This window comes from Xiphophorus hellerii, chromosome 2, assembly GCF_003331165.1.
Source record: "Xiphophorus hellerii strain 12219 chromosome 2, Xiphophorus_hellerii-4.1, whole genome shotgun sequence".
NCBI classification, from domain to species: Eukaryota; Metazoa; Chordata; class Actinopteri; order Cyprinodontiformes; family Poeciliidae; genus Xiphophorus; species Xiphophorus hellerii.
Genome location: NC_045673.1, coordinates 21876648 through 21894115, shown reverse-complemented (window position 1 = coordinate 21894115; position 17468 = coordinate 21876648). Strand labels below are relative to the sequence as shown.

Here is a 17468-nt window from a genome sequence, read left to right as displayed (position 1 = left end):
GTTCTGAAGTTTTCCCAAATATGACTTTCTATTAGTACACGAGCGCTGCCATGGACACGGTTCCACAGCCTGCGAGCCGGGCTGCCGCGGGCGGCACAATGCATTAGCACACGATGAGCTGTCAGAGAGGATTATTTCAGCCACCACAGTCAGCGAAGGGGGTGGGAGCTGCTCTGCTGCACTGAAGCAAGGAGAAAGAGTGGGTGGGAGACAGATAAAGGAAAGGGGAATCGCACAGATAGAGGAAAGAGCGGAAAGAGTCAAACAAAAACAAACAACAACAAAAAAAACCAGAAAAAAAAAGTGTCCATTGCTTCAGTTGGATTTTCTTTTCCAGAGCACCGATGTTGGAGCACTCCTCTGAGCTGGCCCTGGTGCAGAGTCTGTATGCCAACAGCATGCGCTGCCCCCCCTCTGCGGCCGGGATCTCTGTCAGGAATGAGGACCTGTCTATGAGGTACGTTTCTGGGGCTGGCCCCCTCATTCACTTTTGGATAGGCTTTTGTGGAGCAGCCTGTATTTGGACTGTCTCTTTGTCTGGACTGGATTTTGTCACAGGATGTATTGTTTCCAGTTGAGCGTTCTCTCCCATGCCGCGCCTGTAGGCAGGATGGTCTCTGTGTTGCGTTTCCATAAGTGTGTGTGTGGGTGTCGGGGTGCGTGTGGGTGGGTGTGTGTGTGTGTGTGTGTGTCATCTCTCTGACTGGGTTTAGCTTTTAAATCAACTAATTATCGCACGGGAGACAGAGGAAGATGGAGACAAGTCTGTTTTGTTTTAACTTAGATCTCAACCTTACAGCATTTGGTTTAAAGTTCTTCAATAGTTTCAAGAAATGTGACTAAAAGAGAAGAGGATGATGGACACAAACTCAGAGATAAGACATCAACAAAAGACACCTTGATGTTCAGAACAGCTAAAAATATCAATTGCCATGTAAATAATGAGCAACCTTTCTGTGCAAATTTGCAGAAGTGAAGCGACAAGGCAAAACCGTGCGCAATCAGTCTTATCTGGACCGGGGCAGATTTCCTTCACACAGCTTGATCAGACGTAGTTCACCCTCTCCATTTTGAGAACCCTTCAGCTGCTCCTCAAATAATTTTATGACCAAAAAAAAAAAAAAAAAAAAAAAATCCAGAGTTGAGAAATAAAAGTGTGCTCTCAGGAGCTGATCTCATTTGAAGCTGACCTATTTTTACACCCTGCAGTTTGTGATGAAGTGGAGCGAATTTAAATGCACAGGGGATGTTGAGGATGTTGAGGATGATGATGTTGATGAATGGGATGCGAGTTTTTATTTACTTATTTATTTTTTAAGTTTACTGCATGAGCAGGATGTGTTTGATGTAAACAACAAAAGCATGGCGGCATGGAGAAGATTAAAATGGGATTACAGTAGAAGTAATCTGAGATTAAGAATCAAGTATTAGAAGGTGCCGGCGGCCTGTGGCATCAACTCAAAACAGACGTCTTATAGAAAAAGCAAATGCATGCCAGAAATAATTAAAATATATATATATACATATGCTGAATGCATCCTTCACCTCCAACTGAAATCTGAGGTGATATGTGTACTCTTCAGATGGGCTCACATTACTGTATTTAGCCTCCATCTTGATGAAACCTGATTCTCCAGAGAGGTTTTGCACAACCTTTTTATAGCAGCCCCCCCCCCCCCCCCCCCCCCCCCCCCCCTCAAGCTTAACGGTAGCTCACGCAGGATCGTGGGCTTCTCTGTACGTACCGCAGAATAGCTTGCATTATCACGTCACGCACGCCACCCTCCTCATAAACACTATTTATTTAATAGAGCGTGCTGAACGCCGGTGCCAGGTCGCCTTGAAATCGCTATGGATACGAGGATTAAGTCAGCTTTCATAAATGGGCTGTTTCTTGACGCTCGCTATGAATAATATTTCAGGACCGCGCAGCTGCCGGGGCCAATAATGAACGGTTCGATAATTAGGCTAAAACCCCTCCTGTCTCTCTGCCGCGGCGAGCTGCACTTGACAACGACCCCGCATCGACCCCCTCTCCCCGTCGGCCCCCCTCTCTTTTCCACTCGCGGAGGGCCTCGCCCTGCAAATCCGGCTCAACAAAGAAGGATAGACTCCCCCTCCCCCAGAGAAACAACAGCTCAGCACCGGCACAAAGGGGGATATGACCTGTGACACGGGGGGGGAACACAAGAAAAACGCATTTCAGCTATTTCACTTTTGGCTTTTCTGCAACATAAACTATGGAACGAGCTGGAACATCCAGGTGACTAACCTACTGACCTTTTAAAATGAATAGTAAAAAAAAAAAAACAGCAGAAAAGATGAATGGAAGAGCAACTGATACAAAATGTAAACATGTTTAGTGCTCTGATCAAATCTGCAGTGGAGCTCAGTGCTTTCCACATTTGTTTTCTAAATCTTGTTCCAGCTAAGAGAAATATTCGGATAGGACATTTCAGGTCAGCACGAGATTCATGGTCCAGTCTTACCCAGGCGTGCAGCGGTAAAAGCACTCAGGTGGTTCACACACTCTGGTACAGTAATGCTCTTCCATCTTTGTCTGAACACCTCCATTTTCAGCTGTAGACTTGCAGTCGCTCGTTCCATTACGTAAGCATCTTTCACTCTCTGTGTCCACTGACCAATGGGAGGCGGCGGTTTCCTACATTACCAAGTCTTTTTTTTTTTATCATCTTTTTTATCAGTGAGAATATTTGAAAACTATGAATGTAGGTTTTATTCCAAGGTGCCCAGCAAAAGCACCAATCAAATCTTTTTACATCCTGTCACGCAAGCACAAGCTTCCACTGGAATGAAACGACCCAAAACTTTGTGGAACCACCTTCTTCCGCAACGACAGCAGAAACGATTTTCTGCGTCGCACAATGTAGAGATCGAAATTCCTTCTTTGCAAAACAGGTCAAGCTTGGTCAGATTGCGTGGAAAGCTCCTGTGAGTGGGAGTTTTCAAGTCTTGCAAGAATACTCAACTGGAAGTAGGTCTGGACTTTGACTGGGCCGTTCCAACTCACAAATAAGCTTTGGTCTACCGCAGGGGTGCCCAAAGTTGGTGCTCGAGGGCCGGCATCCTGCATGTTTTAGTTCTCTCTCTGGTTTAACGCACCTGGATCAAATGATGGCTCATTAGAAGGTCTAAGAAGAACATTGACATGCTGAGAAGGTTGTTGGTGCTACCAGGGAGAGAACTAAAACGTGCAGGATGCCGGCCCTCGAGGACCAACTTTGGGCACCGGGAGCCCAAAGTCGGTCCTGGAGGGCCGACATCCTGCATGTTTTAGTTCTCTCTCTGGTTTAACACACCTGGATCCAATGATGGCTCGTTAGAAGGCCCAAGAAGATCACTGATCTGCTGAAAAGGTTGCTACTAAAACCAAGGAAAGAACTAAAACGTGCAGGATGCCGGCCCTCCAGGACCGACTCTGGGCATCCCTGACAGATGATTTAATTCTGACAGATTTTCTGTCTTGCTTCCCTAATTTTACCTCCATCTATCTCCCCATCGACTCTAACCGGCTTCCGTCGCCCTGCCGAAGGAAACCCGACCCACATGTTGTTGCCGAGATGATTTGAGATGCAGATGATGTGTTCATAAGGATGCATGGTGTTTCTTCCACGTATGGCGTTTTCTATGAATGCCAAAACAGTTTGGTTTTGGTCTCGTGTAACCAGAGACCCGTCCTCTTTCACACGTTTGCTGTGCTCTGTGGGTGATGTTTGGCTTTCTTCTTGCAACTCTGCAACGTAAAGGCAAGAGTTGTGGTGTCCTGTCGACAGATTTTCCCACCTGAGCTGTAAATCTTTGCAGTTACCATGGCTTCTTTGGTTGATTCTCTATGTAATGCCTACCCATTAAGGTCTCTTTCAGTTTCTGGATGCTATATTGAACAGTGCTCTGTAAGATATTTAGAGCCTGGGTTATGGTTTTACAACCAACCCTGTTTTAAACTTCTACACAACTTCACTCCTGACCTGCCTGCTGTGTTCCTTGGTCTTCATGATAATGTTTATTCTGTCACCGTAATGATTTGTGTTTTTAACAAACCGTCCGGGCCTTTTCAGAACACTTCCTGTACTGCCCTGTACTATAATGGGACAAAGGTGACTTCACACTGGTTTTTATCTTGGGGTGATTGTGTCAATGGGGCTGAGTACAAATAAAAGCCACACTTCTTAGTTTTTTTTTTTATTTGTTTCATTTGCTGTCCTTCCTTCACATTTGTGCCGGACTCAATGTCCATAAAATAAATCAAAACCTACAAGAGGGTTGACAAGACAAGAGGTGGAAATGTTCAAGGGGTATTCAAACTACAAAACGCTATTCGAGGAAAGAAGAAGAAAAAAAAAAAATATATATATATATATATCAAAAATTATTTTTTTCCACGTCTGTTATTTCTTTTCAAACTGCTGTTATCTCCCTAAAACTCCCTCCTCAAAAAATAGCTTTGCCCCTTATCAGTGACTGTAATATCCGCACGAATATGAATCAAGCAGGCCATTTCTAAATGGGACTGCAGAGAGAGAATCTTTCAACATAGAAGCACAGCAGCCATTCTGCTGCCAGTAATAGATAATAAAGTCTCCACGGAGCACCAAGTGGGGCACAGATTAATTTTATATGGGGGTCAGAGATGCTGCTGGCGGCGTGGTTTCAGACTTTTGTGGCTCTGGCCACGCCTCTGCTTTGCTGCAGTTCGGTGAGCAGAGACAGAAAGCAGCTTGCCTTGCCTGAGTGTATTTCAGTCGGAAGACCAGGGAGAACCAAGGCGGACGCTGGTTGCCCCCCTCCTCTCTCTCTCGCTCCCATGCAGCTTTGAAGAAGAAGACGCCCCCTGCCTCCCTCCCTGCACCTGCTCCGCTTCGTCTTCTCGTCTCGCAGGAGTTCAGCCTCTCGCTCTGTGCGGGCGTCGCTTCTCTCATTGTTCGACGCTGTTTCTGAGCATGACTTCGACGTACAACCTAGATTTCCTGCCCCTCACCGAAAGTCGGTTAATGACTTCGAGCGACACAATGTAAGTAGCTCGGGAATCAATTTCTGTCGTGTTGCCATTTCGCTTCTTCGGGCTTTAAAAGCCCCGTGAGTGTTTTATTTATTTTTTTATTTTTTTTAAGGGGGAGGGAAAAAAAAAACAACACAGTTGATGCTAGCGCTAGCTTCCTGGTATGCTAACATTGCTAACAGTGGTGACGGGATCCGCTCACCTGGAGTTCAAACTTGGCTGTTTTAAAGTTTGAAGACTGCAAACAGGGGAGCAGCTGGGTTGTAGCTGGGACAATTAACTCGTCTCTAAGAGAGAGAGGCCGGGCGCTGTTTGGGAGTTAAAAATGTATTTTGTCGAAGAATAAACGCAGTTAGCTATGCGGGGCGCAGCGGAGTCGGCTGACATGTGCTTCCGGAGATCACACGTTTCAGTATCGGTCCAGAAAAACAACCCTGGGCAGCTTGTCCAAACACTGTGCTCTTATCTGTTTGTGCTTCTGTAACTGAACAAACGCAGCACCGCCTTCACGTTTGGAGCCTTGCGTTGTACGAGCAAACAGGTTCAGAGTGCTTAAGCAAAACGGAAGGTGTTTTAATATCACTTTAGAGCCGATTCCACTTCCTCTACCACTTCAACTCGTGTTTGCTGAATATTGACGGGCTCGGTTGGCATTTATTTCCCCAGCAGCTACACAGGCGGAGGCTTGTTTTAGGCCCCTTCAGTGTTGATAACAGACGTCGTTGTCAACGTCCATGTTGAAATGTGGGCGCTTAACGGCAGAAAACACGTGGTTTGCTACATTATTGAGCCATTAATGGAGGTCTTGTGACAGAGCATGTAAACAAGACAGAGGGCTGGGGGTGCTAACCAGCATTACCTAATTTTATTTGGGAAACAAGATGGAAGTTGAGCAATGTAGTGCAAAAGAAATTTAGCAGGTCAATGACACGTCAAACTTGGATGTTGTCTTTTTTTCCTACATTTTAATCTCTGAATATGCCCCTCCGGATACGTTTTGGAAAAAAAGAAAAGAGAGATGATAATCTAGTTTCAGTTCCCCCCTCCCCCCAATTTATTTAAATTATTTTGCATAGCTCAATAATTTTAGGCTTTGGTTGGCTTGCAGCACTTGATGTCATGCAGAGGAAAATGCTAGTAGGCCTGTCACAGTAATCAATAAATCAATTAATCACATGATAAATTAAAACAATCTCAGTAATTTCCATTGGTATGATTTATCGTTTCTCTTTTTTCTCTCTCTTTCTACCAAAAACTGGATGATAAAAGTCTTTAGTTTGGTGTTTTGGTCTCAACTAGCTCTTATTTAGAAGGACAGTTTTGTTCACAAAGACTTCAAAATTCATTTTATTTGTTGTTTTTGTTTATTCATTTTGGATATTTAAAATGTCTCCCAGCTCCAGTGTCAAATGTTCATGAGAACTTAAAGGTTATGGATCTTTTAGAATGTGCTCTTGCATTATTATTTTGCCATTACCGTTATATTCCTTGAAAATGGTCTCAAAACAGCAATATTATTGTTTATCGCAATAACCTCTGGAACGGTTCATTGCCTAGCACAATTTGTTACAGGCCTAAATGCTAGTACTGAATCAGGTGTGATGAAGGAAAGGCACATCTAAAACATGTAGGACAGTGGACCCTGAGGACCAGGGTTAAAAACACTTCCAGAGAACTGAGCCAAGTGACCCGAGTTTATGTAGTTCTTTTAGTCAGCTGGGTGAGAGAAGACCACGGCATTTTTCTCTCGTGTGCAATACGGCCGCTTACAAAAATGTCTAGTTTTAAGAAGCGATCATAAACGTGGAAATTGGAGCAGTAACCTTCACTCGCGTTGAAGCAACTGTTTTAGAATAGCTCTGAGCTATAAATGGCATCTGTGTTGCGGGAAAAAAGAAGAGGATAATCTGTGCAATAAGCACAATATTTGCAAACCTTGTACATTTTGTGCTTAAGCTTAAATCTATGTATAGAAATTAAATTGGAGATTAATAATTATCCACAGGATTATGACTGTAATAAATGTGCAGGGGTAGAAATAATTGTTTCCTTTCTGTTTTACTACACTCTGGTTTTGCAGAACATTATGAGAATGTCATACTAACCAATGCCGAGTGGTATTTATTGTTCATTCTCGGTTTCATTATAATGTCATAAGATGCTTTTTTCCCCAGCCAAGAGGAGGTGTAAAACTGGAGAGACTGTTTTTAATGTAAGAACCACTGATGGCGGCAACTTTTGGCTGAACTTGGATAATCTTGTAACATTTGGTTCTGTCTGGAGCGTTGTATTAAAACATTTAAATAGGCATGGATTGGGATGAGATTATTGCTGTATAATGATGGGTAATAATACCATGGTGTAAATTTTTAAAATATTTTTAATTATGAAGAATTTATGCATAAAAAATGCAACTGGAAATATTCCAAAGACAATTTTGTGTTTGTATTAGACAAGGAGTAAGTGTAGTAGCTTTTTTTAAAAATTAATTTATTTTATTTCATACTGCTGACTGGAGGTGCACAGCAACAAGTGGCAGAGGGACACAGAGGAAAACTATGGTTACAGACTTTGCAAAGGCGCTGGTGGGCTAACGTGGCCGATAACACGGGTCATGGGGGAGCCAGACTGAAGCGGACGATCAGAGCAGAAACGTAGGAACCCGTAGCAACTAACCCTGCTGCTGTGGTTGATCGCCAACGAAGATATTATGAAAAAGGACCAGGAAGAGACAAACTGCGCAGGGCTACTGGTGAATACATTTTCATGGACAGGATTCTTTCGTACAATGTAAAAATGTTTTCTGTGCCGCAGAGCCAGTGTTTTTGCAACACTGTTTCAGTCTAGAATGATCCTGTTCCTCCGTATTATTATTGTTATTTTTGTATTAAGACATTGACGGGCAAAAGGAAGCAATTATAAAAAAAATAAATAATTGCATAACTTCAGTTAAAATATATATTATTAGACAACATGGTAGCATAAATGATTGTTATTTTTTTGCAAGTTTGTACATTTAATCCTGAAAATGTTCATATCCGTGGAATTTAGTGCTATGTTAGTTTATCAGTTACCCAAACTACTACAAATTACTTCATGCATTCTTCTTCTTCTTCAGCTGAATATTGTTCATATTGCTGTACTAAACTTACACTAGTTGAAGCTGGAGGCTGTGGCAATCCCCCCGATCAGCTGTGACTCGTCAGTCTGTTCTTAGTCGGCCAAGAATGGAGTAAACTTTCTGGATTTTGTTTCAAGGTGTCTTCTATGAAACGGCTTCAAATATAATGCTTTCCTGGGCTTTTTCAGGCCTTGTAGTGCCTTGGAAATGATCTGGTCAGGCTCACAGTCAGCTGCTCCGCTTGGAGGGATTCTTTACTTCTCTACAAACCCACAGTGTCAACACCTTTCTCCTGCAATAGCAGGACTCTCACAGATGACTCGTGGGAAAATCTATACTATCCCTTTAAGAGTATAGCTTTTTTTCCTACAAAGAAAAAAAATGGTGGAAGACGCTTACTTCCACCATCTTGGAAGTAAGTGTATAATGGCCATCATTGTGTTTTACGGGTTAAATCATCCGACGGGTTGTCCCGACATTCTGTTTTTTTAAGTCAGTTGTTCAGTGTTTGCAGCTAGTGAAACTGCGAGTTCCTATTAGTACAAATGTTGTTCCACTATATAATGTTTTGTTCACGCTTTCGTTCCAGAGTGTCTTATTTGCAAGACTTGTGGTGGCGATTACATGTTGATGAAGTTGCATTTGATTGATTTATCTGTCTGGTTGTTGACAGTATGGGTGGATATCAGGGCTTAGATGTGATCCCTTGGCAGCCAGCAGAGTCATAATGCTATGCCAGCGAGCTAAGTGACACTGTAATCCTTTTTCTTGTGGTTGGTGAGCTGTTGATCAGTTTGAAGCGGGAGATCTTTGGCACGGCAACAGGGAGCCGCTCGGGCTAGCTGATCCTTTTCTTCTCCGTTTTGGGACTCTTAAGGACAGCTGTTATCAAAGCAGACACGGACAGCCAGAAAATACGTAGTGCTCAGATCTGGTTTGTCACCTGTTTTTCTGCCTCTTCTGCTTGTGTTTTGAAGTTGTTAATTACAAGACTGGAGCCACATGAACAGCTTTGAAACGCTCATAATCATGTCTGCCGTGTTCAGCAGGGGGTTATTTTGATCAAAGGTTGACCAAATTCTTCCGCAAGCAAAAAGTATCGCGGAAAATGCTTAATATTTTCACCGTTGCATAAACGTCTAGATCAGAGGTTTTTTCATCTGAAGTTTATGTGTAAAACAAATAGCTGCAACTTATTAAAAGTTATAAAAAAAAGGGTCGTGTGGCTGCGATTGAGAGGTGAGTATCTGTTGTTCGCATCAAGTTGGGTCAGCTGTCGAGTTTTTAAAGAGCGTCTTGAGTGAACAAGTCAAGTGGATCCCTGACAGACTGGATATGGAGCATGTGACAAGGGGGACAAACAGGTCTCGCGGTCATTTGTGGGGCAAAATCTTTGCTTTTGTTGAATTTGAATTGAATATTCGTCACTGCATTCTTTGCATTGGTTTCTCCACAGATTGGAAAATAATGGTATTTGATGCTTGTGATTTTCTGCTCCCAGATTGATATGAAAACATGTAAACTGATATCTACACTAGGTTAAAATTACAAGAACTGTTTGCCTTGTTTTACCTGCTCAAAAATAAACTAAAAAGACAGTAAATTAACCAAGCAAAGCAATATGTAAAGCACCTAATAGTCAATATCCTGAATTTTTATTTTTTTTGTATTAATCTAGTCTTTCTAGACAGGATGGCTCAGTCTTGCTTTGTTCAAGTTTAATAATTGGCTTCGGCCAAATTTACATCTTTTTTTTTTGTCAAAGTCACTTGATGTTTCTGGTTTTATTTACTATTAAGGCAATAAACACAGTATAAATACGCTTGCATCTTATATTACATTTAAGATTAAATTTTATTTGAATTTTTAAAAAAAAAGTAGTGCAAATGAAAAGGTTGCAACCTAATGTTTGAGAAATAAAGTTGTGCAATTGCATCATCTGCCTGAGCTGGCAAACCAAATTTAGGCCATTGAAACGTGATGGATGGCCTCTCAGAATAGTTCTAGGGGCTGCAAATGGCGGCACGTTGGACACCCCAGATCTAAACAGAGCATTGATGTGCCTATTTCTTTTCAGCATCTTGTGACATTGAGGCAAATCTGCTCACAAGCAGATTTTTTTTTTTAAAGGATGTGTTCAATTTCTAGTCTAGATTTTTAGATTTGAACTGATCTGAATTTACCCAGATGTCAAAAAGAAGCAGCCCCTTACTACTCTCGAGAAATTAGTCCAGGAAAAAATGACAGCGTTTCGAAATGGAAATCCTGTCATTGGGTTAATGTGTTTTAAATTGTTAAAGTTTTACAACTTACAAATATCTGTTAAAAGGTAGCTTTACTTTTAGGAGAAACTGGAGAATAAAGTAGGTTTGGCTAAAACCATCTTCAAATCAAATGTGGTTGCTTTTGTCTCTTTAGAGCCGCATTGCTGAAGTCAAGTTCCAGCCGAAGACTTAAATAAATTTCTTGTCGTTCGTCTGCTTGACTATTGGCTAACAAAAGCTTTTTATTGGCCAACGTCATCGATAACCGCCAGGGACACTTAGTGCGATTATGTAGCTAATGGGCCTGGCCTTGTCATCAGATGCTGGCCGTCTGTTAACATGCAGTCTGTTCAGGGGCTGATTGAACACGTCTGTCTTCATCAGGGGAAATGCAACAATGGAATTGGGCCATTTCGAGCTGAATTGGAGTTGATGCTAGAAGGAAAACGTCTTAATTTCTCATCGGAACCACAAAGTGCTGATTAGCTCAGGCACTTGGTATGGAAATCAAATGACATTATCCCTCCTTTTGCTTTAGCGCCTGCAGCGACATCCATTCTTGGTGGTTTGTTTTGCAAAACATATGTCAGAGCAATTCTGCATCAAAGGATTTTCAAGTGCTTTGTGAATCCTGCCCCTGTTTTCCTATTGAGGAGCTGCAGCTTTAAGTCTGCGGGAGTGATTATTTTCAATCACTCCATGACTATAAAACAAAATGTTGTCAAAGATTCTTTAACAATCTTCTCGTGTGACACAGAAAATTTGGACTGCTTTCAAATAAAACCAGTTTTTGTGCTATTGAATTAACTGATATGGCCAATATTCTCTTAGAAAACTGTTTTTAAGATGTTGAGCTATTGGATTTTTAAATCATGCTTGACTAAAACAACCACAGGCTCTCTCAGCTTCAGTTTCTCTAACATGCACTAAACAACAACAGCAAATGTTTAATCAATAATAATTAAAGCAGCACTATCAAATACTGTCACATTTATAGATCCATAGTAATACCAGGTTAATAGTCTTGGAGTCTGAGATTTGGGTTGTACCTTCTTTTCAATTCTTGGTAAGTCAGTGAAAAAAATGCCTTGGTGTATTAAAAAAAAGTTTCCAAACTTTATTCCCTCTTTCATTATCTAGAAGATCTCATTATTTCCACAAATGTATTGAAACTCAGTAAAAGTCAAACTACCTTTTCAATACTTCTTTAGCCTTTTCTTGTTTAAGTCCTGCATAAATACAACAATGGAATCAAAGATCACAACCATGAATTTTATTCGTGTTGGACAATCAACTAGTAGAAATGGGTGATTGAAGGTTTAGGTGCTAAGAAGTAGCAAATAAGGTTCTAACCTACTGACAAATTCAAATTAAACAATTATTATTCTATGGTTTGTGTGACACAAAGATAAGACCCTGTTACTAAACATTTTCTTCTCAGGGGTTTACAGTTTTATAAAATTGTCAAAAACCAAGACTTTTGCTTAGAAATGAAAATGTTTCCTGTTGCTGTCCAGAAATATTGCAACTTTTCTAAACTAGAACAGGAAGCCATGAGATTGCTTTCCATCATTATCTGTGGAAACACCCAGGGTATTGTGACATGGTTTAGCTATGAGTAATGTTCAAACACATGTGCTGAGCTTTTAAAATAATGTGCAGAATCAGGCAAAATGGCTCTTTGTGTGATGGACGCAATAGAGGTGTCCATGGCATCAAAGCTCACACCCCCAAAACACACACACACACACACACACACACGCGGTCCAGATAAATCTCCTGCAACAGTAGACCTCCGGCGGGCCGGACTCTGGCTTTGGGTGACGGGTCAGCTGCCGTAGGCCGTCTCTGAGCTTGTCGAACTGTTACCTGACAAAATTGCTGATGGACGAGCTGCACAAAGTCTCCATCGCTCTGTGACAGTTGAAGTTGAGACGTCTATATTTAATGTAAACCGTCTCGCCGTGACAGCAGAATGTTGTCGATTTTTTTTTGCCGAGTATAAAAAAATCTATTGTGTGAACAATGGATAAACTTTTATTAAGAAATCATTTTTGTAGTAATAATCAGCTCTACTTTAATGATTAATAATGATTGCAGTTCACGCTGCTGCAGCCTGAACTGCAAATAAGCAATCAGATGGTGAGTAATCTGAAGATTATCGAACAACATTCTTTGCCTGGAGCTGATTTATTGGTGAGTGAATAACTTGGTTGCGTGGCAACGCAATTTCTTAATGACTTTACCAAAATCTATTAACACGCTTTTGAAACATTTTCTATTACTTAAAACAACCAGCAATACATTCTGGCCGTACAACACATGACTGCGCTTTATTGATGTAATTAACTTTTTTCCTGTCCTATCAGTTCTTGCACACATACTGGTGATGATAAATTTGCAATATATTCATACTTGCAGTTTGTAGATGTTTATCTAAAGCCTACAGTTTTAGATAAACAAAATGTGATAAACATCGGTTATTTTACCGACAGGCTGACTCGGTTTTGCTGTAAAGAAGCGGTTACCACATCACTGGTTGAATACAATTTCTTCTGGATTTCATGTCTGGTTCCTTTTCTATGTTCAGCTGTAGAAAATGGCTTGCAGTTCTGACGAGCAGGGAAGAGGCAGCACCAGTCTGAGTCATGAGTTTGAAGCGCAGGACTGACGCAACGCTGAATTTCGGTGGTTTGGAAACCTTACCTTTAAGACTGTGTTGTATCACAAACCTGCTGCTAACCGCTACGCAACAGAAAGTGGATTCTTCCCACACAGTGTGTAATAACATTTGTGTGTGAAATCTCTGGTTTCATTTTAGACGTTTTTTTTGTTCCCTTTAATTTTGAAGGCTTTAAATTACTGTACTCTCTTGGTCAACTTGTTTTTAACACACCATTGATGTGTTTTTAAAAAACAACTTTCAAAAAAATCTATATGTGTGTACTATTGTCTCTCCATTTCCTAGGAAAGCACTCCAGCTCATGGATTTTCTTCTATAGCTAAATTACAGTTTTACCTGAAGTGATTTTTGCTTAAATCTATTATATATTTTTTTCCCTGTGTTGGGAGGATTTACGGCAGATATAAATCACTTAGTTCAAAATGGCTTGAGCATGTCAGAAAAACCCGTTTTGCAATACAAGGCTGTCATTTTAATGATTAGTCTGGTCATTATGATCATATCTGTCTGTGTGGTAAACCTGTAGTTGGATATTTACAGGTCAAATCCTCAGTTTCAATGTGGTAAATTTGCTATCAGTAGCATAATGAGATTAAATCATGTAGCTTTAAACATATTTTATAGACATCAAGTGAAGTTTTAGGACATTACTGGGCATTAAAGTCACTCTGTACAGAGGCAGTATTAATGCTTTAATACAGATGCGGTTCGAGATGTTTGCTCTCTGTACACGTAGGGTTTGATCAAAAGCCCCTCAGTAAAATGGTGTGAAAGACCTTTTTGCAACGCTGAATAGTGTTACACACCAGGGCTGCGGCCTGCACAGACGAAACCCTCGACGTGTTGCAAAGCATCCCTCTGACTCGGCCCATTGTGCTGCAGAGGAACGGTGAATAGTGTTCTCCAGCATGGGGTAACAATCGCATATTGTTCGCCTGCTGTGGCGAAGAAGCTGTAGGTTACTCTGTACCATCGCCAGAGCGCCTGAAGAGAAGATGCACTGCAACATCTCTGCCTGCTAACCAGCGATTTGTTGAGGTTCAGACCTCTGCAGTGCTGTTTTCTTGTAGCTGTTACTAGCTACAGGAGAAGGCTAGAAGGAGGAGGGGCCGCTCACCCCTTTCTTCTTTTTTGGAGGAGAGTGGCTTTTGTTTCACCACAGCTTTGCTCTGTCATGATTTGAAAATATCGACAGGCTCCAGGAGAAAAAGAAAGAGAAGTCTTCCGAGCCAGGGAGTGGGATTTATAGACGGACAGGAACCAAACCACGATTTGTTAGCATGTCGTTGAGGTCCCTCAAGGAGTTTGGCGTATCAGCAGAGCGGCTGGGCTCGATTTATAAAAGATGGATGGCTCGTGTCCAGAGGTCTGTGTGTACCTGTGTTTTGGTTAAACTTTTTCTTTTTAACCCTGTAGTAATTGATGTTAGGAGTTTCATGTCCTGGTTACCATTGTTTTTGAATTTACTCTTATATCTTGTTTTCCTCCAAGGAGCTTTTACCCACTGCCGATATTACTTGATGTTTGACATGATCTAACTTTTTTTTTTTGGGGGGGGGTGGTCTGTCCCATTCAGATTATTTTGGCTAATGCGTATCACAACGGTGCTACAAGTTCTACAGTGGTGGTAGTCTTAAATCCAGTAGAAAATGAAGAAATTACAGCAGTGCCCATCACTGTTCCTCTTTTAAATGATTGATGCATGTGTTGTGCACAAATGGTGGCATTTCATGGTCTTGACACTTTCATGAATAAGGGGGAAATATTTTCCATCATAATAAAATGTCAAGGTTATTGTGTAAGTTAACTGCTTCTTGCAGTTAACTTACAAAGCAAGCTCCCTCACAAAATGTGAAGATGTTGCTTTTATTTAAATACAAATGTAATTAAGTTATGGAACTTTTTTCCTAATTCTTTTTATTCTGAACTACTTCTAAACCTAGAAATGTTTCATATTTGTTTCAGATTTTTTGGTGTAGAGAACCAGTTTGTTGAAAGTGGTCGTATTGTGCATCATCACTGGGACCATTACCATTGAAAAAGATGAACTAAAGTAACACTTTGAAGCAGATAATAGTCCTTGGGCTTCCTGAGAGGCAGGAAACTTGAAGCTGGGAGGAAATGGATGCTCTTGCGCAAACTCAAGATGAAGCTGTTTGTGGCAACCCTTCCATGAAGTCATTGGAAATGCGTCATGTTTCAGTTTCTACGTAGTAGTTGCCATCCGAATTTGGACAGCAAAACAGTTTGTGGCAACTAAAAATAGCAACTGAAACTTTGTGAGTTTTGCATAAAGCCCAGTCTAATATTGACACTTTTGTTTTGTCACTCCTAGCAACGGGAGCAAGATGAATGGGTCACTGGAGCACATGGACCAGCCCGACCCCGACGCAATCAAAATGTTTGTGGGACAGATTCCCCGGTCCTGGACGGAAACAGAACTAAAAGAACTTTTTGAGCCCTTTGGACCCGTGTACCAGATCAACATCCTCCGTGACCGGACTCAGAATCCTCCTCAGAGTAAAGGTATGACCACAAGCGTGTTTATTTTGGAGGTTTTCTATGCAAGAAGAAAACCATAATTGCATAGTTAGCCAGTCACAGTAAGACAGTACAGTAAAATCTCGATAAATTAACTTGTGATATTAGGGCTTGTTTTCTATATTCAGCCAACTGACTGACAGAGACCAATATCTAGAGCATCTAGGGATGTTCTTTAGATTTTAAGCACCAAAGGAGGTTGCAATATTCAAATGTGTGGTCTTCTAATACCTGTCAGTGTCTAATGTCTTCCTGCAAACGGTTGACCTTTATTCAACAGATTACAACCAGGGGTGTCTGCCTGGAATCATTTGTTCAGCTTGATTTGAGGTTTTTGTTCTGCATCATTTTTTTTCCGGGCAACTTTTGATTATCCAGCTTAACTAATCATTGTCCGGTCACTTTGAGCTATAAAATAACACCAAATGTTGCAGGTGTAGCTCCAGAGGAACACGATCGTTTCTGCTGCGGATTGGCAGTCGGTTGTTTCCAAACTTCTCAAACCTCCAAACCTAATTTGCTTACACACATGATTTTCTACAAGTACGCCAACCTGAATAACCAATGCAAATTGCTTCAAAGGAACTTTCCTTTTCTCAATTTAAAATCTACATTTATTTGTATTTTGTTCAAGTACTAGTAAACAGTGTCCATATTTAACATACCTATAAGAAAACTTTGTGTTTTTTTTTGGTCATGCTTTTGTTCTAGAAGTTGTTTTTGTTTTTTTTGTGATTGCACTACAATGACTCAGTGGAACGATTCATAACGGTTAGTGCGCTTTACACGCAACCTTGGCGGAGAAAATGCAACACATGGCCTTCAGCTGAAACCTGGTCACATAGACAGTAGTGGTCATTGTATCAGTTCTGTTACAAGTTTAACAACCCTTTCTGGACAGTAATGATTGTCTCTCTGATTTTTTTATTTATTTATTTATTTTTTTACCAGCAGGCAGCAATGACTTTGTATTATTTACAATAAATAGAAATGCCAGTGGTCGCCTGAATTTATTTTGCCTTGTTTGGTCGGCGAGTCGCTAGGGATGAAGGTAAAAATTCACCATTTAGTTTAAAGGGTGGGAAGCTTGAGATTCAAGATCAACATTTCTGATTATGAATTATGATCTTCTGCAATTTTCTTCTTCTTAGATGACAAAGTTTTTTTCTTCCATGTCTCTGTGGTTCATTTGCATTTTCCAAATTTTTTTTACACTTTTCCAAATTTACTGGTGGTGCCTCTCCCCGAAAACCAGTGAAACCCCACGGAGCTCGTTTTTCTCCTTGAACGTGAAAACATAGACTCCTCAGTGCTGTTCATCGGAAGAGTTCAAAGACCTCCTTTTAAGATCGGCCCCTCCCTTACTCTGTCAGCTGTGATAGTCTATTGACATGATAATGACATGTAAATTTAGTCTGATAGATAATCTGGCCTGATTATAGCTGCCTTTGGCTCACCTAAAATGTGAGATAAATTTCCTCCAGTGATAAAACTGAACACAAACACTCCTTGTACTCTTGTGTAAAGCCATAACAATTTGAACCAAATAATAATGGCTGAGTGTCATTTGCCATTATATATGAAAAGCTATAAGCTCAACCACTCGTTTTCCTAGCTTGTCGTATTTTTTTTCCTGTTAGGAAATTTATTATTTTCCCCAAAGTACTGCCCCTCGGACATTTTCATATCTTGTCACATTACAACTACAAATTTTAGTGAATTTTATTCAAACCAGAGACCATCTAATGGGGTTGAAACTCCTGGTTTAGATCAAATCATATTAGATTAGCCTTGTCAACGCCCCATTCTGCATCCAGTTGAGGAATCTGTGTCAATTTG

General features: G+C 40.9%; 1 protein-coding gene across 7 annotated transcripts in view; it reads left to right on the top strand.

Moving 5' to 3' along the window:
* Nucleotides 1-212: 212 nt before the first annotated feature.
* LOC116735801 (CUGBP Elav-like family member 2) overlaps nt 213-17468 on the top strand; it is a 37709-nt gene continuing 20453 nt past the window's right edge. Inside the window, exons 1-2 of one of the 7 annotated variants that reach the window (XM_032587938.1) lie at nt 213-457; nt 15424-15614. In XM_032587938.1, coding sequence (XP_032443829.1) covers nt 345-457; nt 15424-15614 — 304 coding nt within the window. In that variant the 5' untranslated portion in view covers nt 213-344. Of the gene's footprint in view, nt 458-4722; nt 5098-15423; nt 15615-17468 lie in introns of those variants that run through there. The other 6 variants (XM_032587931.1, XM_032587922.1, XM_032587909.1 and 3 more) reach the window with 6 other exon arrangements.